This window comes from Chiloscyllium plagiosum, unplaced genomic scaffold (assembly GCF_037043375.1).
Source record: "Chiloscyllium plagiosum isolate Xiang-an unplaced genomic scaffold, Cpla_swu_hap1 HiC_scaffold_13, whole genome shotgun sequence".
Lineage (NCBI taxonomy): Eukaryota > Metazoa > Chordata > Chondrichthyes > Orectolobiformes > Hemiscylliidae > Chiloscyllium > Chiloscyllium plagiosum.
Genome location: NW_028270151.1, coordinates 35,030,146 through 35,055,876, shown reverse-complemented (window position 1 = coordinate 35,055,876; position 25,731 = coordinate 35,030,146). Strand labels below are relative to the sequence as shown.

Genomic DNA, 25,731 nt, shown 5'->3' with positions numbered 1-25,731 from the left:
CTAAACAGGACTTTGGTTAGGCCATAGCTGAAATACTGTGTGCAATTTTTTTGAAGTTTTTTGAAGAAGTAACAAAGAAGATTGATGAGGACAGAGCAGTAGATGTGATCTATATGGACTTCAGTTAGGCATTCGACAAGGTTCCCCATGGGAGACTGATTAGCAAGGTGAGATCTCATGGAATACAGGGAGAACTAGCCATTTGGATACAGAACTGGCTCAAAGGTGGTGGTGGAGGGTTGTTTTTCAGACTGGAGGCCTGTGACCAGTGGAGTGCCACAAGGATCAGTGTTGGGCCCTCTACTTTTTGTCATTTACATAAATGATTTGGATGCGAACATAAGAGGGACAGTTAGTAAGTTTGCAGATGACACCAAAAATGGAGGTGTAATGGACAACGAAGAGGGTTACCTCAGATTACAACAGGATCTGGACCAGATGGGCCAATGGGCTGAGAAGGAGCAGATGGAGTTTAATTCAGATAAATGCGAGGTGCTGCATTTTGGGAAAGCAAATCTTAGCAGGACTTATACACTTAATGGTAAGGTCCTAGGGAGTGTTGCTGAACAAAGAGACCTTGGAGTGCAGGTTCATAGCTCCTTGAAAGTGGAGTCGCAGGTAGATAGGATAGTGAAGAAGGCGTTTGGTATGCTTTCCTTTATTGATCAGAGTACTGAGTTCAGGATTTGGGAGGTCATGTTGCGGCTGTACAGGATATTGGTTAGACCACTGTTAGAATATTGCATGCAATTCTGGTCTCCTTCCTATCGGAAAGATGTTGTGAAACTTGAAAGGGTTCAGAAAAGATTTACAAAGATGTTGCCAGGGTTGGAGGATCTGAGCTACAGGGAGAGGCTGAACAGGCTGGGGCTGTTTTCCCTGGAGCGTCGGAGGCTGAGGGGTGACCTTATCGAGGTTTACAAAATTATGAGGGGCATGAATAGGATAAATAGGCAAAGTCTTTTCCCTGAGGTCGGGGAGTCCAGAATTAGAGGGCATAGGTTTAGGATGAGAGGGGGAAGATATAAAAGAGACGAAGGGGCAGCTTTCTCATGCAGAGGGTAGTACGTGTATGGAATGAGCTGCCAGAGGATGTGGTGGAGGCTGGTACAATTGCAACATTTAAGAGGCATTTGGATGGGTATATGAATAGGAAGGGTTTGGAGGGATATGGGCCGGGTGCTGGCAGGTGGGACTAGATTGGGTTGGGATATCTGGTCAGCATGGATGGGTTAGGCCGAAGAGTCTGTTTTCATGCTGTACATCTCTATGACTCTATGACTCTAATTCTAGAATCTGCACTCTAGGAAGGATGCGATTGCATTGGAGAGGGTGCAGAGGAGATTCACCAGAATATTGCCAGGGAAGGAGCAATTCAGCTCTGAAGAGAGTCATAAAGACATAAAGTCATACAATACAGAAACAGACCCTTTGGTCCAACTTATGCACACCAACCAAGTTTCCCAAATTAAACTGTCTGCCTGCATTTAGCCCATAAGCCTTTCCATTCATGTACCCCTGTCCAAATGTCTTTTAAAAGTTGTAGCTGTACTTGCGTCTGTTGTTTTCTTTGGAGCAGACAAAGTTGTGGGGAGACTTAATAGATAATATGAGATTGTGAAAGACATGGACAGGGTGAATAGAAAGCAGCTGTCCCCTTAGTCTAAGGGTCAATAATAAGGGGGCATAATTTTAAGTGGAAAGGTTGGAGGTTTAGAGGGTATTTGAAGAAATTGTTTTTCACTCAGAGGTGATTTGGATTGCATAGCTTTAGGCAGTAGTTGAGGTGTGTAACCTCACAACCTTTAAAAAGTACATAGATGGGCACAAGGAATGCCATTACATTCAAGGCTATGTTGCTTGAACTTCAAACAATTACTGCAGATGCATTTGTTTTCCACCAAACCAGCAACTAGGAAATCCTGTATGCTATGACCATGGACATCATCAACCCTGCTATACTTAATGTGTTCTAAGAGCCAATTTAATTATTTTATTAAATTAAATGTTTACCAATATTTTAGTTATCAATATTTATTTATCAATTTGGCGGCACGGTGGCACAGTGGTTAGCACTGCTGCCTCACAGCGCCAGAGACATAGGTTCAATTCCTGCCTCAGGCAACTGTCTGTGTGGAGTTTTCACATTCTCCCCGTGTCTGCATGGGTTTCTTCCGGGTGCTTCGGTTTCCTCCCACAGTCCAAAAATGTGCAGGTTAGGTGAATTGGCCATGCTAAATTGTCCATAGTGTTACGTGAAGGGGTAAGCATAGGGGAATGGGTCTGGTTGGCTTGCTCTTCGGAGGGTTGGTGTGGACTTGTTGGGCTGAAGGGCCTGTTTCCACACTGTAAGTAATCTAATCTAATACTTGCTATACTAATGAAACTGAGTCTATTTTCAGGTAGAAGTAAGACAGCCATAGTCCTACCTTGGTTGGTTGTTCTTTCATTAGCGAGAGACAACTGATTTAACATATAAGTCACCACACTTCAGGCAAGGGGTAAGTTAGAGAAGAAGAGTTCTTCATGGTAACTTCAGCTGGTGCAGGAATTGAACCCACTTTGCATTACAAACTGGCCAGTCAGCATTCCCATTCCTTTTCAGGTATTCAGCAAATAATTAGCTTCTTCTCCTGCAGCAAATTTAGAATCAAATCTCTAAGGTGGAAAAAGTTTAAGTCCCACAACACTAGGCTATAGTCCAGTAGGTTTATTTGAAAGTCCAATAGGTGAAGGAGCAGCACTCTGAAAGCATGTCTTTTCAAATAAACCTGTTGGATTATAATCCGGTGTCATGTGACATCTGAATTTGTCCACCCCAATCTAACATTGACACCTCCACAACATGACAAAGTTTAGGAAAAGCAAAAGAAACAGGACACCTCTTTCTTTTACCCCTTAATTAATTGCATAATCATTTAAGTTAATCACTTAACTCTGGCACTCCATTGCAAGTTGTACTAAAGTTCTAAGTTCACTAAGTTGACTAGTTTTAGATGCTCCTAAAAGAAAATGCCAAATGAATTCACTTAATGATAGTCCAGACCAGTTGCTCAATTTAGCTCAGTTGCTGTTCCACTGAAAGCCTCATTAAATCCCTGCTTAAGGTTGGCAACCTCATCAAGTAGATTTCAGTTTAATGCCAAGAACAAAATTAGTTTGTATAAAATAAAAATATACATGTTCTCATGCAAGAGTTGCCATTTCTCAGTCCAGCCTTTACTGTCAACTATTGTATCATGTGAACGAAACAGCTGAGGTGAGGGGTCAGGAATCAGAAATCATCCAACTGATGGGTTTCTGTGCCCATTTTGGAAATATGGCCGCCGCAGATAATTCCTTTAACTTTTTCCTTCCTCTGCTGCATGTCTGTAGATCCTGGCAATGTCTCAGCGAACAATACAATTCATTCTGTACTCAAGAAAAATGACATCAACATCGACTCCTTGGAGGCATACATATTTGTGCCAAACAATTCTTTCAGTAAGGATATTTTTGTTTCTTGTTCATGTGATTGAAAAAGTAAGACTTACAATAAGAATTAGTAATGAGTGAAAGTGTGTTAACTTGGTAATGCCAACTGAACCATGATTTTTTTTAAAGGGTACTGTAATATTTTGATGTAAATGATGTGAATATCTGGTTCATGTGTTTTAGAAGATGAGGATGGCCGGTTTGCAATACAAAGTGACACTAGCAGTGTGGCTTTGATTCCCACACTAGTCAAAGTTACTAAAGACCCTCTTTCTCAACCTCTTTCTCCAGGGTAACCCTCAGGTTAGACCATCACCAGTAATCTCTCTCGAAGAGAAAGCAGCCCTGTGGCCTACTAGAAAAATGGCGACTTCTCCTTTACCTTTTACAACTTTTGAAAATTATTTTTTTTTTTGCCTATGGCAAATGGACACCCTTAGTTGGGAAACTGATGAGCAATACTGAGACAAATGAAATTCAAACAGCTCAGAAGTTATTGCATTCAACTGGCTGGCTCGAAGCCCACCATATAGCCTTTTGGTGCCATGGATGGGCTAAACCAGCTCCCAGTGGGGCCTTTTGCATCACCTTCAGGAACTGCCAGGCAATTTGATGGCTAAGAAATATCCTCCAGTGATTGTAGCTCCTCTTTCTTCCCTGTGCCTGCTACCCCCGACTTCCCAATCCAGCCACACGATGGCATGAACAGTGTAATACTGGCCAGCTTTTAATGAGCTTAATTGGTCCTGAATTATTTCTTTATGTATGGTGGTCTGGCTACTGATTTTGGTGCCAGTCCAAAACACACCTGGCAGGACATATAATATCTAGATCGTTGTTTGAACTGTGAGAATTTTGTTTCTGACTTCACATTTGAAAACAAAAATGCTTTATCTTTAATGAAAGAATTAAGAAAGTAATCCTCTTTAATACTTTAAATTATAACTATCTTTGTTATGCAATCAGCTTTAGTTTGAACTTTCACAAATCCTTGCCTTAAAAGATGGATTAACCTTTACTTCTCTAGGGGCCACCAAAAGGTATGTCACAGCCTCTGGAGTCATTTTCAGAATTAAGATTTCTGTTTACTACTTCATAACAATGATAACTTAGGCCTTTGCCCCAGTTGCCTTCTCAATAGAATCACAGATCACACAGTACTGAAGCAACTCCTCGCCACATTGTATCTCTACCACCAAAGCCAAACTGGATCTACACTACCTACTTTCCAGCACTTGGCCCATAGTCTTGAATGCAATGATACTTCAAGTGTATATCCAAACACTTTTAAAAAGTTATGAGGTTACTCATTTTGACTATCCTCCTAGGCAATGTCTTCCAGACCCTCACTATCCTCTTGGTGAAAACATTTTCTCTGTAAACTCCCTTCTTTTCATTTCAAAAGCATTCTCCCTGTTCTTGACCCTTTGATAAAGGGAAACACCTGCATACTAAGCACCTTGTCCATGCCATGCATAATCTTATACGCCTTAGTTCAATCCCCTCATCCTTCTCTGCTCCAAAGAAAATAACCTGAGCATCTTCAGCCTCTCTTCATAGCTGAAGTCCGACATCCCAGGCAAGAGCTTGGTGAATCTTCTTTGCATTCTTTCTAAAGCAATCACATCCTTCCTATATTGTACTCTAACTGTGGTCAAATCAAAGTTCTGAACAGCTCCAACATAACATTCCTGTTCTTCCAATCTATGCCTCAACTGATAAAGGCAAGTGTCCCATATGCATTCATAACTATCTTATTAACCTGACATGCCACCTTCAGAGATCATTAGACAGTCAACCCAATCACTCTGTTCCTCTGAGCTTCCTAGTGCTCTGCCATTCATTGAGTACTCTTTATTTCTTCCAAAGCAAATCACTTGTCTCATTTTTACTGTATCAGTTGTATATGGTAGAAATGACAAATAAAAGCTACTCTCTCTCTCTCACATTCACATTTTCAAAGGCTCATACAGCACAGAAAAGCCCCTTCAGCCCATCGAGTAACCACTGACATAACTGCTAGTGAAACTGCACTAATCCAAATGTTCTGCACTTGTCCCATATCCTTGAATATTATACTATTTCAAGTGTTCATCCAAATACCTTTTAAAGGTTGTAAAGTTTCCAGTCTACCTTCCCAGGCAGAGCAGTGCAGATTCCCACCACCTGCTGAGTGAAAAAGGTTTTTCCCAAATCCCCTCAAAATCCCTTGTCCCTTACCCTAAGACTATGCCCTCTTATGACTGACCCCTTAACCAAGGGGAACAACTGCTCTCTATTCACTCTGTCCATACCCCTCATAAACGTGTATACCTCAATCATGTCTCCCCTCATTCTTCTCTGCTCTAGAGAAAACAATTCAAGCCCATCTCGTCTCTCCTTATAGCTCAATTTCTCTTTCCCAGACAACAGCTTGGTGAACCTTCTCTGCATCCACTCCAGGGCTAAAACATCTTTCCTGTTGTGAGGTGAGCAGAACTGTACACGGTACTCCATTGTAGCCTGACCAATGCTCTGTACGACTCTAACATTACCTCCTTGCTCTTATACTCTATGCCAAGATTGAAGAAAGCGAGTATCCCATATATCTTCTTAACTATCCTATTCATGTGTTCTGCCGAATTCCGGGATCTTTGCAAAATTACCCCGAGATCCTTCTGTACCTTAAAGCTACTCAGCATACTGCCAATAATTAAATACTCCCCCATGTTGTTTCTTTTTCTGAAGTGCATCATTTTGCACTTATCAGGTTAAATTCCATCTGCCACCAATTTACCCATCTGAAAAATCCATTTTCATCCACCTGTCACCCAAGATCATCCTCCTCACTGTTAACCACCTGGCCAATCTCATGTTATCCACAAACTTCTTATCATCTCCCTTCACATTCTTATCTGCATCATTTATGAATATCATAAAGAATAAGTGTGGTATGTACACAAACAGCCTTCTCCCTTCACCCTCTGTCTCGTATCACCAAGCCAATTTTGAATTTAACTTGCCAAGCTATCCTGGATCCCATGAACTTTTACCTCTTTAATTACTAAGCTCATCTGCCTTACATTTTCTTTTGCTCCAAGATTCTGTGAAGGCCACTATAAATTTTTCCAACAAGTTCAAACTAGGCAATTTTCCATTTTGTTATTCCTCATGAAATGCAAGCTGAGATTACTATAAGATTACACAGTGAGTTGCAAATAGCATACACCAATTTCAAGTTGCACCCAACTCTTTCAACATATAAATTGTCCAGATAAATTGTAACTAGAGAACCTCTTAAACTCCACCTGGTCCCATGATGATGCAACAAGCTCTGAAATGCTCTCAAACAGACCTTCAGGTTAAGTATTACTTATTTAAATTTCCTTTCTTGATCTTAAGAAAAATTAAAAAACCTTTAAAATCTTTATAAATGAGTTCTAGCTTCCAAAACGAGGGCATTTATATAACCTGCATTTACTTCAGGTTTTGGAAACATAATTTCTCCAGTTCTTTAGCTAAGTAAATTTTCCTCCAGTTTATGACTTTATCTTTATAACAGTTAGCCTCTTATTTCAACTTGATCCATCCTTTAAGTTTAACGGATTCCATGCTTGGTTATTTACATTTACCCTATTTTTACAGGTAATACTTTAATTTCTAAATTTAGGAATTATTCTCCAAAGCATATGAGACATGAACTAGATATTGGCAACAATGCTGGCATGTTTTCTGCATAAATATTGACTTATTTTAATGATTATTTTCAACAATATCAAATTTTGGAAGGGCTATAACTTGCAACATTTCTACCTTTTATGATAAATTTAGAAGATGCTCTGTTGAACACTAATGAGTGATCATGATGTTTTGATTCAGTAATATGTTTCTGCTTTTTTCTTATCTTTAACTCAGTGCCTGATGCTCAGTTTGGATTTATCCTCTATAAGGATGCCTTATTCTTTCCAACACCTAAAAAGAAAGACAGTTATGTGATGAAGACTCAAGTAATATCTGCTGTTGTCAATGAACCGACTAAGTCCCTTATATCACCAGTAACAATAAAATTAAAGAAGAAGGTAAAATAGTTGATAATTATATAGCTGAGATTGCAAAAGTAGTAGGACAATTGAAAATGCAATCAGTGTTATTCACTTAGTTTAGAAGTATACTTTTTGATCAGAAGTGGAGTAAGTTAATTTATTATAAACAGATCTCTTCATAAAGCAAGATCTCTGGCTGAAGAAATCCCTCCTCATCTCAGTTCTAAAAGGTTGTCCCTTCTCTCTGAAGCTGTGCCCTCAGATCCCCTGGTCTCTCCCACTTGTGGCAACACCTTCTCCATATCATGAAGGTCTAGCATTACATGTGACTCCTGACTCTCAGCAAAGTGGTTGGCTCTTAATGGCCCTCTGGGTAATTAGGGAAGGTAAATACTGGCTGAGGCAGTGTCACCTACAGTTCAAGAACAATTTTTAAAAATCTTATAATTAGAAAAACGTCTTGTAGATAAATCAGTAAGCATTTGGATATTAGAGATGTGGAATTCTTCTCCTAAAAATTTGGAGATGCTGGGACATTTGGACATGTTAGACATGAGATTAATGGATTTTGGATAGGTGATTGCAGGAAAGGAAAATGGACCAGAGATGAAAATCAGTTCTGTACTCTTTAGATTGCAGGAGCATTCGTAAGGAGTTGGAAGTCTCACTCCTGTTCCTGGGACTTTAGCATTCAATCATGTCTCTCACAGGGTAACCTGACAAACCACACTTGCAACAAACTACTTTACTGTATAGCCACTAATCTGTGTAGATAAATGTGGGATTTCCAACTGATACATAGGACACATTCCTTAAGTATTTTTTCTGCAACTTAGATTTCTTTTCTTGTAAAATTCTTGTTTCTTTCCTCTTCCTGGTTATGAAAAGAATATAAAACAGAGACTCAAAAGATGGCCACTGTGAGAAAATATGAATTTCATAATGGTATCATAAGCTTTGTAAGGTTATAGGTGAAATGAATGCTATAGGTCAAACAACAAGTTTGTATCCCAGGGGAAGCTGCAGAAAATATGCTTCCAGATCTGAATTCCATTTTTTCTTTAATTGTAGGACCTAAATGATGGATTTTACTTGCAAAGTTATGAATGTGTCTACTGGAATTACAGCGTCGAACAATGGTTAACAAAAGGATGTCTTCGTGTAGATGCAAATGATAGTGCAACACATTTTACATGTGAATGTAATCATCTGACAAACTTTGCAATTCTCATGGTGAGTAGTAATTCACCTTATCTTTATTTTAAATGCAGATAAGAACTGAGTTGTAGTAATAATAGTGTGGTAAGGGCGAGCCCTCCTTCATGCCATCTAGTTACCATGTTCATCCACATATATGAATAATTACTCATTGATATATATCATCATTTTTGCTTTATATCAAGAATTGACTGCAAGACCATAAGAAATTGAAGCAGGAATAGATTGTTTGACCCATTAAGCCTGCTCCGTCATTCAAAAGAATCATAACTAATCCAACATTCCTCATGTCCACTTTCCTGTTCTTTCTCCATAACTCTTGATTCCTCTATTGATCAAGAATTGACCTATCTCAGCCTTAAATGAACACTAGGACTCCATCTCCACAGCACTCTGTGACAGGGAGTTCTAAAGACTCTCAATCCTCCGAGAGAAGAAACTCCTTCTGATCTCAGACTTAAATTAGCATCCCTTTATTCTGAGAGAAGCCCCTTAGTCCTACACTCCTCTATGAGTGGAAACATTCTCTCAGCCTTTACCCTGTAATGCCCCTTAAAATTCTACATATTTTAATGAGATTATCCCTCATTCTTCTAAACTCCAATCTATTTAACTTTTGCTTATGTGAGAATTCCTCTATACCAGGGATAATCCGAGTGAGCATTCTCTGCACTTTCTCCAGTGAAACGATATCTTTCTCTATGTAAAGGGAACAAATCTTCTCACAGTACTCTAGATGCTGATCTCACCAGCAGATTGCACAGATGCAGTAAAACTTCCCTATCCCTATGGGACAAGTCTCCTGTGTTCTTATATCTCATTGTATCTTGTCCTATTTTTGAGCTTCATGTGCCTTTGCCAGTTGGTCAATAATAATACAAGCATAAGAAAGTTAGGGCTGTAATTAAAGGTTCCCTTGATTATAAAGTGGCAAATTATATTTAATTTCTTGTCTGTTCTTTCTATTCCATGAAAATCATTTAAATTTGCTTTTCTCTCAATATGCTTTAGACACTCTCTCTCTGATAGCAATAGTGTTGGAAGAAAGTGGTACATCAGATGTAGATTTTTATCTTAGAGTAATGGGGGTGGACAAGGTCAGAAGTCACATGATACCAAGTTATATTCCAATAGGTTGATTTGAAGTTAAAAGCTTTTGAAGTGCTCCACTTTTGTCAGGTGAAGCTCTGAAAGTTTGTGATATCACATAAACCGGTTGGACAATAACCTGGTGTTGTATAACTTCTGACCTTGTCCAACCCATTCCAACACCGACATCCCTGTTTCATAAAGGGATGGATTAGAGTGCAGTTGTTCATATTGATAGTTAGGGAAGGTAATTTGGTTCCCATAAACTGCAGGATAGTTGTGAGGGAATTAGTGAAATTGCAAGCAATTGGGAGAGAAACTTTTACTGCAGTTTAAATTAAGAGTTTTGCCTCAGTTCTTTGAGTTTAATCAACAGCACAATGGCACTGTTGGAAATCAGAGTGCGAATGATTAAAATGTCAATACGCAGAGTATATGCTGCCTGGCTGTGCAACTATTGGAATCTATCTTTCCTGTAAGCTTCAAGCTTACAGGAAAGATAGATTATTCTGTGACCATTGCTGGTATAAAGCCAAAAAATGAATTATATGGTTATTATTTTGAACTTCAACATTCAAAATAAATGGCAGCCATGGGCGAACATGTGCCCAAAGCATCCAAAACTTCTGAACATATTCAATCACAGAGGAAACCAATTGGAGAAAAATCAACAGCCCCACAAAAAGAATGGACAGAATGTCTTAGAAGATGCTTCTCCAATCAATGGCTAATTCCCTCTCATGAACTACAGGACAGAAGAAGCCTGTGGTTTGATTGATTGATTTATTGTTCCATGTACTGAAGTACAGTGAAAAGCTTTGTTTACAAGCAGTACAGGCAGCTCATAGTAAGCAAGGATGTACAGATCAAAAAGACTTTGAGGTATACAGGTTACATTGCACAGGGTATGCACTAAGTGAGATCAGCATTAGCAAGATCAGCATTACTTGAGGCTAGAGAGTCCATTCATCAGTCTAATAGCGGCAAGAAAGAAGCTGTTCCTGAACCTGCTGATGCATGTGCTCATGCTTCTGTATCTTTTGCCTGATGGAAAAGATTGTAGGAGATCATTACTGGGGAGTGATAAGTTTTTGATGATATTGGCAGTCTGTGTAAATGGAGTCTATGGATGGAAGGTTGGCTTGCTTGATGGTCTGGGCTGTGCACACCACCTTCTTTAGTTTCTTATGTTGCTGGGCAGAATAGTTGACATACCAGGCCATTATGCACCCGGGCAATATGTTTTCAATGGTGCATCTATAAAAGTTGGTGAGGGTCCTTATGGACATGACAAATTTCCTATGCTGCCTGCGTTGGAAGAGGCATTGTTGTGCCTTATTGGCCATCGCATCTACATGGGAAGTCCAGGACAGGCTCTCGGATATCATCACTTTGAGGAACTTGATGGTGTCCACTCTGTCACCTCAGTTTCATTAATGTTATTGGAGGCATGTTCTCCTTTCTTTCTGAAGTCAATGATCAGTTCTTTAGTTTTGCCAATATTGAGAGAGAGGTTGTTCTCATTACACCATGTCACTGAGCCCTCTATCGCTTTTCTGTATTCTGACTTATTGTTAGATATCCGTCCCATTACAGTGGTATTGCCAGCAAACTTGTACATGGTGTTCATTCGGAATTTGGCAACTCAGTCATGGGTGTACAGGGAGTACAGTAGGGGGCTGAGGATGCATCCTTGGAGGGGCTCCAATGTTGAGTGTTATTGTGGAAGAGGTGCAGTTACCTATCTTCACTGATTGCGGTCTGTGGGTCAGGAAGCTGAGGATACAGTTTCAGAGGGTGGAGCCAAGACCAATCTGAGTTTTGAGACCAGTCTGAAGGGGATAATGATATTGAAGGTGGAACTATAGTCAATGAGCAGGGGTCTGATGTAGGTGTCTTTGTTTTCAGATCTTCCAGGATGATTGCATGGCTAGGGATATGGCATGTGCCATGGACCTATTATGCTGGTAGGCAAATTGTAGGGGATTGAGGCAGGTTGGAAGGCTGGATTGATGTGAGCCGTGACTAGTCACTTGAAGCTGTTCATGATTATTGAGGTCAGACCCACTAGTAATCCTTCAGGCACATTGCATGTTGATCAGCAGTAAGAAGATCAGAGCAGTAAGGGCACAATTACTGAGGCTGATATAGCTGGAGGTGGCAGGGAATGAGAAGCAAGGCAATGGGGAAGGGGAAGTGAGACCACAGGGGGTGAGGAGGAAAGGGAGAAGAAAGAGGCAAGTGAGGGTCATACAGTCAGGGCCTGGGAGGCCAGGATCCAGAGAGCAGAGCTGCTATGATGGAAATGAGACCACAAATTGTGGAAGGCGGCTGCAAACAAATAAATATGGAGACTCAAGTTTAAGGCTGTAGTGGTTCAGGAGTTACTATTGCGAGAAAATGTAATAGTTGCTACTGGAATAAACAATATCTATTAACCAACTTTTATTCTGCAGGGTTTTGAATTTGTGTAATCACACAATATGATATTTAAGGTTTAATAACTGTGTTCGAGACAAATGTGCAAATGTTTAACTTCAACCTCACCTGTCCATAGAAAGCATGTTTAGAATGATGGCTTTTTGAGTGTAGAAGTTTTTATAAGTATTTTAAAATCAAAGCTATCGCATCCCTTTTCCTGTCGTCTTGTGCCAATTTAAATTCCTGTGGTGTCTAGAAAAGTAGTGCTTTCTTCTGTTTTCTGGCTAAGTTTGATGAAGTGATGATGACTATTAAAGGTATTGATGAAGTATTCTACTTCAGCTTTGTGTGTCCAAATATCCCAAATGTGAACATAATTACTCAAGATATTGTTACTAACTGAGTTAGCGAGAATGGAAATGAAGGTCCTCAATACTCCTGAAAATCAAATGGTAGGCCTAAAGAAAATTTCAAAAGGGAGTTCTCAAATGAGAGTAATTTTTGAACCTTACCATATTCCTCTGCATACTTTTTGCTAGCTGTCAACAGGCTGTTTCTTTCATACCCTAGCCTTGTTCTGCATTATGGGAAAATCACAGTTTAGCCGTTTGTTTGAGGAACTCTGGATAACAAGTTTCTGATTCCGGCCTAGTAATGTACTAAAACTAATTAGAATGACTATGTGCTGAAATTGATTTACAGAGTTTAGCTGTGTTTATAATATCAAGATTACAGTAGTGCTGGAAAAACATAGCAGGTCAGGCAGCATCCGAGAAGCAGGAAAATCGATGTTTCAGGCAAAAGCCATTCCTGATGAAGGGCTTTTGTTTGAAATGTCAATTTTTCTGCTCTTCGGATGCTGCCTGACCTGCTGTGCTTTTCCAGCATCACTCTAATCTTGACTCTAATCTCCAGCATCTGCAGTACTCACCTCCGCCCTGTGCTTTTAAGATGTAACAATTTGCTTTCTTGGTCAGTAAATAAATTGATCTTCATGTAACTGTCTAAAAAGTTTTTATAAATTAGTCTTGCTGTTTAGGATAAATAATGAGTATAAAAACAATTGTACAATCTAGCATAATCTAATTTGGTGTCTGCTATTTCTGTGATGTTTATGATATATAATAATAAACTGTTAGATTGAGGATAAATATTATTTGTACAATTTGATTACAGACTGTTAAAGGTAAAACTTTACAATATTTAGACACAATTTCATATATTGGATGTGCATTATCTATCCTGGGACTCCTAGCAACAATTATTATACCAATCTGGATGAGGTAAGGAACTTTATGTCTTTTATTATTATGCACAAGGAACCTGAAGTAACATAATGTCACTGGGGGTAATGATGGCAGATTGCCAAAGTCACTGGTCTCATGAGCAAGAGGCCTAGGCTAATTGCATGAGACTAAGAGTCCAAATCTCACCATGGCAGCTGGCAGATTTAAATTCAATTAATTAAAGAAAATTTGGAAAATAATGCTAGTCTCAGCGACTACCATTGATTATTACTGAAAACCAAATTGCTCAGTAATGTTCTTTGTGGCTGCAGACCAACAGTAATGTAATTGCCTATTATCTGCCCTCTGAAATGGCTCAAAGGAAATTAGAATTAAACACCAAATACAGGCCATGCTAATGATAGTCATATCTCATGAATGAATAAAGAACAAAAAATAAAAACAGCATAATCAGTTCCTTGGAATTGCTGGGTCAGTTTTGATGTGAATGCTTCATATTGGTTTGGAGGTAAGTCGAGGCAAGAACAATTTTCACAGCTGAATGAATTCCAGCAGCAAACTACTCAAGCAGTTGGCACACATTTGTTGAATCAGGGTGATGGGAAATTTGGTGACTTCTTCATGGGGTGCTCCACTGGGACAGGTTGCAAGCATGAAAAAGAATACCAGGGAAATGGGTTCATTGGAAGTGGGTGGATTTTTGTTATTTGTTTAGATCCCACAAAAGTCAAATAAAAACCACCACCTTACCCTTTCAGGGAAGTCTGCGATTTTCCCTTTAAGTACCAATGTGTAGGCTGCTCAATGAATGGAGCATATGTAGTGGATATCCACCCATTATAGTTCAAAATTGAATTCCATTAGTGACAAAACACTCCATTATCCATGAGTTGGTAAGGACTTCGGGCAATAGATTGGCCTACCCATTTCAATGTCCCTACCGAATAGTAAACTAGATGTCAGCAGAATCTGAGCTCCAACTGGCATGAAAATAGGGCCTATTAAGAATTATATCATTGGTTGAATTATGTAGTAGTGAAATGTGCACTGTTACATTCATATAAAGAGTGGTTTCAGTGAGAAGGGTACAAGAAATAACATGGCAAAGAATTAAAAATAGTCTTAATCTGGCTACATGTTGTAATGTGAAGCCATGAATTTTAGGGATTGGGAAATGAGGATGGAGGATCAATGATGTTTTGTCTTGCTTCTGTTGCATGGTGCAACCATGCTGCAGCCTACTTGTCTACTAGAATTTCCAGCTAATTTCAGGATAATAAAGTGTCCAGGTATCCAATATGTGATGATGTTGTTCCTTTAACAAGGTTATGTTGTCCCTGAGTTTTTTTCAGATAAGTCGTAAAGGCCCCAATTCTAAAAATCTTACGTTTCACTGTAGTTAGGGCCAATTTGATGATAGCTAACAGATACTGCCTCAGGCAAAATGTTTTTATGTTTTAAAAATACACTTGCACAATGAAAAAGTAGTGGCCAGTGCTCCCAGCTCAGTTTTCTCTGGTTTGGTTTGGTTTTTGGCAGACTAGCTATTCACTGAAAGCAGACGTCAGTTGTGAAGTTGTTGGACCCAAGGAAACAGGTCCAGGCTGATCCTTTCTCTCTCTCTCTCTCTCTCTCTCTCTCTCTCTGAGTTCTGTTCTGTAAGACCCGGTGTTTGATTTTACCTTTTGTGCCAAGGAGTGTTTATGGGGATTCTTGAAAGTATTTGGAACAGCATCATTAAGTTGGGACGATCTGCTGGGTTTTCAGATAAGTTATTCTGTATTCTGTTCTCTTTTGTTTGTGTTTCATTCGGTAATTTTGCAAAACAATTCTGTTTTGTTTAAAACATGGATTTGACCAGCTGCATCCCTCCTGGAATATCTACGTTATACATGCTTAAAGCAACTAGCAAAGTTAGGGCCTGGGCTACTTTCTTGAAATGCTTTGAGGGGGTCTGCCCTGGTCCATAACAAATATAAAATAAAAAGGTGAGAATACACTTTTCCTCCCACACTCAAGGCAGGATCAGAGGAATAGTGAAATGCTGAGTGTAACAGTTTCTTGCTATAGTATACAATTTGAGCATTGTCTAATTTCATTTAATTTTCAACAAAGGGACTATCGGAGGAGTGTGAATGGAAAACTTCAAATCAATCTGTCGGTTGCCCTTCTGGGGGTGTACATCACCTTTTTAGCAGGGGCAATAAACAGTAGCTGGGCAAACGCTACACCTGAAAAGACTAAGAATACACAACCTGAGAATCCCTTCTGTACTGCATCAACATGGTTTTTACATTTCTTCCTTCTGTCGTCTTTTGCATGGATGAGCGTGCAAGGAATTGCACTATATAGTTCGTTTAATCGTATAATTCAGCAAATGGAGAGAAGTTATTTTGCTGTAGTGTCAATTGGTGTGGCATGGGGTAAGTAGCTGATGGACCCCATTCATGTTTATTATATAACAACTAATAATGAGCATTCAGTTATAATCAGATATCTTGATTGATAAATCCAATATGTGCAGGAATGGAACCTGGTTTAAAGTTGGCCAATAAGTTAAATTCACAAATCTTTTCATCTTTGGTGTTTGGGTAGGGATACTAATAGAAATACTTAAAATAAATAAATAGAATATTACTCTCTGTGGGTTTGCAATTCACTGGCCCCTCTTCCTTGCATATGAGGAAATAACCTTTATATTTATGTTAGCCTAACTTCAATGGAGTCATAGAGTCATAGAGACCTCTCCAAGGTGCCACTCCTACCTTGATTTGACTTTCCAAATTGCAAGACCTCACACATCTATATTAAATTCCATTTGTAATTTCTCAGCCCACTTCCCCAGATGATCAAGGTCCTGATGCAGTTTCTGATAACCTTCCTCATTGTCTACAATACCTCCTATTTTAGTGTCATCAGCAAACTTACCAATCATGCCTTGTACATTCTCATCCAAATCTTTGATGCAGATACCAAAGCGTAACGGGCCCAGCACTGACCTGAGGCACTCCACAAGTCACAGGCCTCCAGTCTGACAAACATCCTTTCACTATTACCCTCTGCTTCATACCATCAAGCCAATTGTGTATCTAATTTGCCAGCTCACTCTTGATTCCATGCAATCTAATCTTCCAGAGCAGCCTACCATGCGGAAACTTGCCAAAGGCCTTACTGAAATCCATATGGACTATGTCAACTGCCCTGCCTTCATCAACCTTCCTGGTCACTTCAAAGAACTCTAACAAATTTGTGAGGCATGATATCTCATGAACAGAGCCTTGCTGACTATTCTTAATCAAGCCTTGTCTTTCCAAATGCATGGTATAATCTTATCTCTTGGAAACATCTCAAGTAACTGACCTACTGGCTTACTGGTCAATAGTTCTCAGGTTTTTCTTTGCAGCCCTTCTTGAATAAGGACAGCATGTTCACTACCTTCCAGTCTTCTGAGACCCACCCATGGTGAGGTGCAAAAATATCAGTCAGAGTCCCCACAATTTCTTTTCTAGCTTCTTGCAGTGTCCTTGGATATATAAAGTCAGGACCAGGAGATTTATCCACCTTCATACATTCTAATACATCAAACAACTCCTCTATGTGATATGGACTGTCTCCAAGATATGACCACTAACTTCCCCAAGCTCCCAAGTCATCCTATCTTTCACCATGATAAACACAGAGCAGAAATATTCATTGGGAACCTCGCCCTCTCCTGTGGCTCTACATGTACATGTCCACTTTGGTCCTTCAGGGGTCCTATTCTCTCTCTAGTTATTATTTTTCCTTTGATATACTTAAAGAACATCTTTGGATTCACCCTAATCTTCTCAGCAAAGGCCATCTCGTGCCCCCATTTTGCCCCCCTGATTCTTTCTTCAGGAAACTCCTATATTCCCTACATACCTCCTGGGATTCCCTTGATCCCAGCTCCCTGTACCTGAGCCATACCTCCTCCGTTTTTCTGGTCAAAGCCTCAATATCTGTTGTCATCCAGGGTTCCCTATTCTTGTCAACCTTGCCTTACACCCTCACAGGAACATATAGATCTTGAACTTTAGCTATCTCACTTTTAAAGGTCTCCCACTTGCCAGGGCTCCCTTTGCAATCAAACTACTCCAATTAACTCCTGCAAGCTCATGTCTAATTCCATCAAAATTCACCTTGCCCCAGTTTAGAACCGGAACCTGTGGACCAGTTTTTACATTCTTCAAACCTATTTTAAAATTAATAGAACTATGATCACTGCCCTATTTCCCAAGAGTAGGTCATGTTTTGTCCCTTCCTGTGTAGGGCCCTCTCTATACTGCTTGAGGAAACCTTCCTGAGTTCACTTAACAAATTCCACCCCATCTAAGCCCTTAATGCTATGGCAGTCCCAGTCTGTGTTGGGACAATTTTAAATTCCCCACTATAACAACCCTCTTGCAAGTCTCCCCAAGGTCTCTGCATATTTGTTCTTCCAATTCCCGTAACAGTTATTAGGTATGAAGTTCAGTAAAGGGCTTTTCTGCTGACCTTCCACTAAAGGTGTGGCTGATGATCAAAACATCCACAATTCAACACCTTAATGTTCGGCAAACATGTGGATATATAAACCCTAATGAATATTAAAGATCTTCTAATTTATTCATCCTGTTTCCCATTATTATGATAGCCTGTTTAAAATAAAATATACTATCTTCACTTCCTCTAAACACAGGCAATTTCATCAGACAGGTGAAAGCCAGATAAAAACCAAGGCAGCTTGGAGAGAAGTCTGTGAAATTCCTCCCTGACCTATGAAGCTGATCATAACTAGTCTAGATCATGGTTGGCCTGAACTTTCTGTGCTATTTGTTTTTCCTAATAATTGATTTCTGCCTCATGAAAATTGCTAAACACTTCAGAAAAGGTTATGGTGTAGTTAAACATAAATACACCAAAATGTCCAAATTTCACCCTGCTGCCATTGTGACTTTTTAAATATGTATTTCACTGTTTTCATTGGCATAAAAGTTGTGATGTTTGTCAACTAAATCTGCCATAGGTATTTATGGTCAATAATTAGTAATGTATTTACTCTAACAAAAATTAACAATTTTCAGCAAGAACAATTACAGCTTCCCAAGTCTTTACTCAATGTCATTGACAGCAAAATCTTCCTTCCAAAGTGTGCAGTGATAAGCATGATATGTAAAATCACCTGACTATTCCAGTAAATTTCTGCTGCACACTCTCTAAGACCTTGAACCACTCCAAAAGTTTCATTCCCAGAAATGAGTGAGTTGTTCCATTTGAGACTTAGCTTGCATTTATCTTGTTGTGGCAGTACTCTGTCTCTTATAAATAAACAAAAGATTCCCTGCTTTTTAAACATCCTTTTCAACTTTGTCTACCATCTTCAAGGATTTGTGTGCACATAGATTCATCAATTGTGTGTCTTTGGCTGCAGTGTCTTAAATTGTGCCATACCGTTTACCTCTTCTCATTCTTCCCATCAAAATATATCATTTTACATTTCTCTGTGTTAAATTTCATCTGACCATTTTACTGGATCATCTAGATCCTCATAAGCTGTACTTCTCTCCCTGTTATTTCATGTGAACTGCAAACTTTAAAATGATATCAAATATACCTCAGCCAATATCATTTTTAAAAAAATAACCTGTTCAGGCATGTTATGAATGTAGTGGGTCTTGAACCCAGGTTTCTTTGGCTAGAGGTAGGAACATTGCTACTGCACCACAAGAGTCCCCAGTCATTACTCTAGATATTTTCTAGTCAACCTGTTCAGGCATGTTGTGACAAACCTTTGGAGTAGGTGAGACTAGACAAAGGAACTGAGGCACTGTTGCTAAGATTGCATGTAACAGAAGATAAGTGGAGGACAGTAGTGTTGAGGAAGTGGGGAGGCTGCAGAAGGACATGGATAGGCTAGGACAGTAGGCAAAGAAGCATCATGTGCAAAATAATGTGGGAATGGGGAAGTGTGAGGTTATGTACTTTGGTAGGAGGCATAGACGATTTTCTAAATGAGATAAAGCTTCAGAAATCTGAAGTGCAAAGGTACTTAGGACTCCTAGTTAAAGATTCTCTTAAAGTTAACATTCTGATTCATTTGGTAGCTATGAAGACAAATGCAATGTTAGCATTCATTTCAAGGGGGTTGAACACAAAAGCAGAGATGTATTGCTGAAGCTGTGTAAGGCTCTGGTCAGCTTGCAATTGGAATATTTTGAGCAGTTTTGAGCCATCTATCTAGGGAAGGACATGCTGGTCTTAGAGGAATCTAGAGGAAGTTCACAAGAATGATCCCTGGAATGAAGGGTTGTCATATTAGGAGCAGTTTAGGACTCTGGGTTTGTATTCGATGGAGTTTAGAAGAACATGGGGGAATCTTATTGAAATTTACAGAATTCTGAGAGAGCTGGATAGAGCGGACATAGAGAAGATGTTTCCACCAGTAGGAGAGACAAGGCCCCAAGGGAACATCCTCAGATTGAAAGGATGACAGTTTAGAATTGAGATGAGGAATTTCTTCAGCCAGAGGGTGGTGAATCTGTGGTCGTGGAGGCCAAGTCATTGGGTGTATTTAAGATAGAGAGAGATTCTTGACTAGTAAAGGGGATCAAGGTTACAGGGAGAAGGCAGAGAATGGGGTTGAGAAACATATCAGCCATAACTGAAAGGTGGGGCAGACTCAAAGAGCGAACAGCTGAATTCTGCTCCTATACCTCATGTAGACTTGAACATTGGTCTTCTGGTTCAGAGATAGGGACACTATCTCAGGCTACATTTAATTAATACAGATAATGTAGGTTATGAGAGCTACACCATTTAATCAATACTTCACCTCTCTCTAACAATTTTACCTGTGTTGTCAAATATTGTTTCTGTTGTATGGTTGGAATAATTTTGCTGTTTACACGGAGAATAACTGGTTTTCCATGATTACTGATTATTTAAAATAGTAAGCAATGTGATACTGAACCCCTATGGTCTTAGCATTTTGATGCGAGTGTGATACAAATCAGGATCCAACATTTCCTGCTATGCATTACATTTTTGTGAAGTAGCAAAAAGGAAGGTTGTACTTCCTGTGATTGATCTCATGTTGAATATTTAATTCAATCTCTAGATGCGTCTAAAAAGAATGCTATTTGGATACAGTTACTGGAGGTTCAATGTCACATGCTAACTTACTATCATTGGACACCTTTCCAGAAAGAAAGGGTGAAAATAAAGAAAGCTGATGATATTTACACAATGTGGCAAAAAAAAAGCCTTTATCTAATAACATTTTTCTTTTATGTAGGTGTACCAGCTCTTATTGCAATTATAACCATTTCTGTAACTCAACCGAAACGTTTGTACAGACAAAAAGAAATGTGAGTGCAATAAAACAATACCTTTTTTGTGTTATATCATGAGTGGTAATTTGTTAAGAAGAGGGTTTCAAGGATTTTATAAAGGGCAGGTGGGTTTGGTTAGGCTGATACAAGACATGTGAGACTTCTGTGGAGAAATAGCACAACAGTTCTTTAATGCAGAGCACTTAAAAGGAAGAGGTATCCAAAACAAAACTGAATATCAGATCAGATCACAGTCAGAAATCAGAGACCTCAGATTTAAAATATTTGGCAAAAAACTAGAATGGTAGTGAGTTTTGAGAAGATTTGTAGCTCAGGTTGAGGTTTTGGATGTCTGCAACAAACCCAAACAAGCAGACAAAACACGTCCAGAAACCCGAGCCACTCTCCTCTACATCAAAGAAGTCTCAGAAATGACTGCCAGACTAATCAGACCCCTTGGCATCATGGTAGCCCACAAACCCACCAACACACTAAAACACAGCTAATGAACTTGAAGCAAGAGGCAACAAGCAAAACTGATGCCATTTACAAAATACCTTGCAAGAACTGTAACAAACATTACATTGGACAAACAGGCAGAAAACTAGCCACCAGGATACATGAACACCAACCAGCCACAAAACGATATGACCCTCTTTCACTAGTATCCTTACAAACAGATAAGGAAGGACACCACTTCGACTGGGACAACACATCCATCTTAGGACAAGCCAAACAGAGACATACACGAGAATGCCTAGAAGCATGGCATTCCAACCAGAACTCTATTAACAAACTCATTGGGTTAGACCCCATCTACCACCCCCTGAGAAAAAGAACAGGAAATGAGGTCACCACAGGGGATAACATCACCACAGGAAATAACGTCACCAACCCAAAGAAACCCAAACATATAAGTAGAAAACAGGAATCATGTACACTGCTTCGCCTGAGGCCATTGAAGATGTTACCTAGTAGGGTGATGAAACGTCTGGAAATGAACCTACTAGCTCAGCGAGAAAACCAACATCCAAAACTGGAATGGTAATTAGGGACTACTTTTTAATCAAATTGGAATGCAAGAGTGATGAAGTATGAATTTTCATTGGAAATTTCAAAATAGAATGGACAGATTGTTGATGAGGACTATTTTGCAAGGTTATGAAGAATAAGCAGAAATGTGAGATGAAATAAAACTGTTCTATTAAATATCTGGTGCAGGCATAATGGGCTGAATGGCCTCCTTCTGTGCAATAAGATTGCCTTGCTGTGAGCTACTACTCATTTCCAACACAGATTAAAAGGAATTTATTGACAATTAATCTTCTATTCAAACACCTATCTGCATACATTCCATGAGTACGTGCTTCCATTCAATCAAGTAATAAAACAAAGCTTAATTGTTTGCATGACATTTTAGATTATTAATATTTTGGGAGATAATGATATCAAACCCTCTAACCTGACATTGCAAAGTCCTTACTTGTCTCTCATACCAGCCAGCAGTGAATGATGTGATCTTTGGCTATGCCATTGAGATATGGGGCTGTTTATATTGTTAGAACTGGTATTCTGCCTATTTATCAAAACAGAAGGTCAGAGTACTGAGTACAGGAGTTGGGAGGTCATATTGCGGCTGTACAGGACATTGGTTAGGCCACTGTTGGAATATTGCATGCAATTCTGGTCTCCTTCCTATCGGAAAGATGTTGTGAAACTTGAAAGGGTTCAGAAAAGATTTACAAAGATGTTGCCAGGGTTGGAGGATTTGAGCTATAGGGAGAGGCTGAACAGGCTGGGGCTGTTTTCCCTGGAGCGTTGGAGGCTGAGAGGTGACCTTATAGAGGTTTACAAAATTATGAGGGGCACAGATAGGATAAATAGACAAAGACTTTTCCCTGGGGTCGGGGAGTCCAAAATTAGAGGGCATAGGTTTTGGGTGAGAGGGGAAAGATATAAAAGAGACCTAAGGGGCAACTTTTTCACACAGAGGGTGTTATGTGTATGGAATGAGCTGCCAGAGGAAATGGTGGAGGTTGGTACAAATGCAACATTTAAGAGGAATTTGGATGGGGATATGAATAAGAAGAGTTTGGAGGGATATGGGCTGGGTGCTGGCAGGTGGGACTAGATTGAGTTGGGATATCTGGTCGGCATGGACGGGTTAGACTGAAGGGTCTGTTTCCATGCTGTACATCTCTATGACTCTATAAGAAGCCCATTCCCCCTTGCTGCTGGAAAGCTAAAACAGCACCATACTATAGAACAGGACTGAAACCCTCGAAAGCACTCGATGAAAGTGCTATTTAAACAAAATCTGAAAGGGTTAGTAAAGGCTCTTCAGCACCTCAAAGCAGATACTTTAGTAACTAAGAATGGCAAAACATTTATAATTTTTGAAGAAGGTGAGGAAATTATCCCAGACATGAGCAATTCACTCCTAGGAGGGAAGTTAAGAGTGTAATAGTAAGTAAGCTGATTTATGAAAAACTCACTTACTCTACTCGAGATCAGGAATTTGAACCATTTGCACATGAAACAAAAGTCTAAAAGATATAGATTTGGCATCAACTTCTCACTGCCCAATCTTGGATCTATCTCTTACAATCCCTCTTTGGCCTTGGATGTTTAATATCTTCAGAAATTCTTGAATTTTAGGAAATCTTTTAAAAGCATTCCAAACAAGCCAGAGATCAATATTGTTGGCTGCAAAATCTTCATTCCAAAGTGCACAGCAATAAAAATTAGATCTACAAGTAAGTTTCATATTCATGGCATGACTTTGTGTTATGATCTGCTTGTGGTATTTCAAAATCTCTCAGAATAAACAAACTTCAGGATTCTTGCTTGAGCAGCTTGAATGGTAATCAGAAATACCGATTAATACCTAAAATCTAATCATCAACAACTTTATTATGAAAGGATTTAATTTTAGAACGTTATCTACAGTTGTACTTTGCATGTCAGTATTACCAGTTTGCATGTGGAAAAATGTATACTTCGAGCTCAATTTAACCGATCCGTGGCCTCTGATTTCAAGAGGATACAAGTTCAGTTTATGTAATCTGTCCCTTTGAGACCTAGTGAAATCTTGGTGAATCTGTATTAAATTACTTGGAAGATCAATATATCCTTTCAAATTGCAGAGTTCAGAGCTGGAGACCACACATCAGACATGGCTTGGCTTACAGTTGAAAAGATGTAGTGAACATTTTTCCACTTTGTCTTCCAGACCCTTAATTATAACGGCTAACTTTTGTTTTGCTTTGTCCTGTTTTTTAAGCCACCTGTACATTGACATACCAATCTAACAGATCTCTGGGTGTGTCTACATCTCTCCTGTCACTGAGGCTGCTTGCTCCTTATCATTAGATTTGGGGTTGGTTAGTTCAGTTGGCTGGATCGCTATTTTGTGAGTCAAAAAGTGTGGCTCTGGAAAAGCACAGCCAGTCATGGGGATTGGGAGGAAATGTGCAGGGTCAAGGGAGATGAGAAATAAATGGGAAGGGTTGGGGTTGGGGGGAAGATAGCTGGGAATGCGATAAGTAGATGAAGGTGGCGATTGATGGTGATAGGTCGTAGTAGAGGGTGGAACGGATAGTTGGGAAGGAAGATGGACAGGTAGGACAGTTCAAGAGGACGGTGCCCAGTTGGATGGTTGGATCTGGGATAAGGTGGGGGGGGAGAGGAGATCCAGAAACTTGTGTAACTGACATTGATACCATGTGGTTGGAGGATCCCAAGGCAGAAGATGAGGTGCTCTTGCTCCAAGCATTGGGCAGCTAAAATTTGGGGGTGACGATGCCAACAATTGTAGGTTCAATTTCTGCACCGGCTGAGGTTACCATGAAGGATTCTACTTCTCAACCTCTCCCCTCTCCTGAGGTTAGACCACTACCAGTTGTCTCTCTTTAATGAGAGAGCAGCCTTATGATTCAGTAGGACTATAGCAACGTTTAAGTAAGGCTCTTCAACTTTTTATTACACACCCTTATTACATCTGTAGATTATCAAGCATAACTCTCTAGTGTGGTATCTAAAATCTCTCTTTTCACCTAGTTAAAAATCACCCAACACTAGGTTATAGTCTAACAGGTTTATTTGGAAGCACTAGCTTTCGAAGCACTGTTTCTTCATCAGAAGGTTGTGGACGATTCGTCCATTAGACACAGAATTTATAGCAAAAGATCACACTGTCTTGCAACTAAAATGATATATTGAACAAACCTGGATTGTTGTTAAATGTTTCATCTTTTAGAATGGGTTGCAGGTTTTGGTTCATTAATTTGTAAATCCCAGAACTTCTTTTAAGTCACCTTTTCAAGATAACTTAAGGTTTTATCACGAAAGGTGACATTTCAGCTGAGACAACGCATTGAAGGTGTGAGGTCAGAGTCAGACTGGTTCTATTTCCAAAGTGGAATTTACAAAATATTACATGGATTTACTATCTGCATTGACTGCCTTTTTTTGTGCATTTTTTGAGCAAAATAGAGTATACCTGCAAAATATAATTCTGCAAATACAAATTCACCCCATAGACTTATATGTATGTGCACGTGCAGGAGAGAGTGAGTGTGTGTATGTGTGAGTATGAGTGTGAGTGCATGCGAGAGAGTGTGTGTTTGCGTGTATCTACGCTTGGTAAAGTGTGTGTGTGAGTGTGATGGAGTATAAGCCTGTGAGAGGGTGTGTGCGTGAGGTCTGTATGTGTGTGTGAATGAGAGAGCATGTGTCTGAGAGAGGGTCTGTGTGAGTGTGAGTATGTAAGAGTGTGTGTGTGTGTGTTAGAGTGTATAATAATAGTGGGGTCATCTGTAGTGTGAGGCCATCCCCATGGGTACCCAACTTGGCTATCAGCCTCTGCTTGGCCACTTTGCATTGTTGTCTGTCTCAAAGTTCACCTTGGAAGATGGTCACCCGAAGATC

At 39.6% G+C, this 25,731-nt stretch overlaps 1 protein-coding gene across 4 annotated transcripts in view; it reads left to right on the top strand.

The window, feature by feature from the left end:
* LOC122556324 (adhesion G protein-coupled receptor G7-like) overlaps positions 1-25,731 on the top strand; it is an 80,201-nt gene that overhangs the window by 37,275 nt on the left and 17,195 nt on the right. For all 4 annotated transcript variants that reach the window (XM_087993515.1, XM_087993513.1, XM_087993514.1 and 1 more), the window contains 6 exons: positions 3,376-3,483; positions 7,369-7,532; positions 8,568-8,729; positions 13,401-13,507; positions 15,587-15,894; positions 20,766-20,838. In XM_087993515.1, coding sequence (XP_087849641.1) covers positions 3,376-3,483; positions 7,369-7,532; positions 8,568-8,729; positions 13,401-13,507; positions 15,587-15,894; positions 20,766-20,838 — 922 coding nt within the window. The remainder of the gene's footprint in view (positions 1-3,375; positions 3,484-7,368; positions 7,533-8,567; positions 8,730-13,400; positions 13,508-15,586; positions 15,895-20,765; positions 20,839-25,731) is intronic.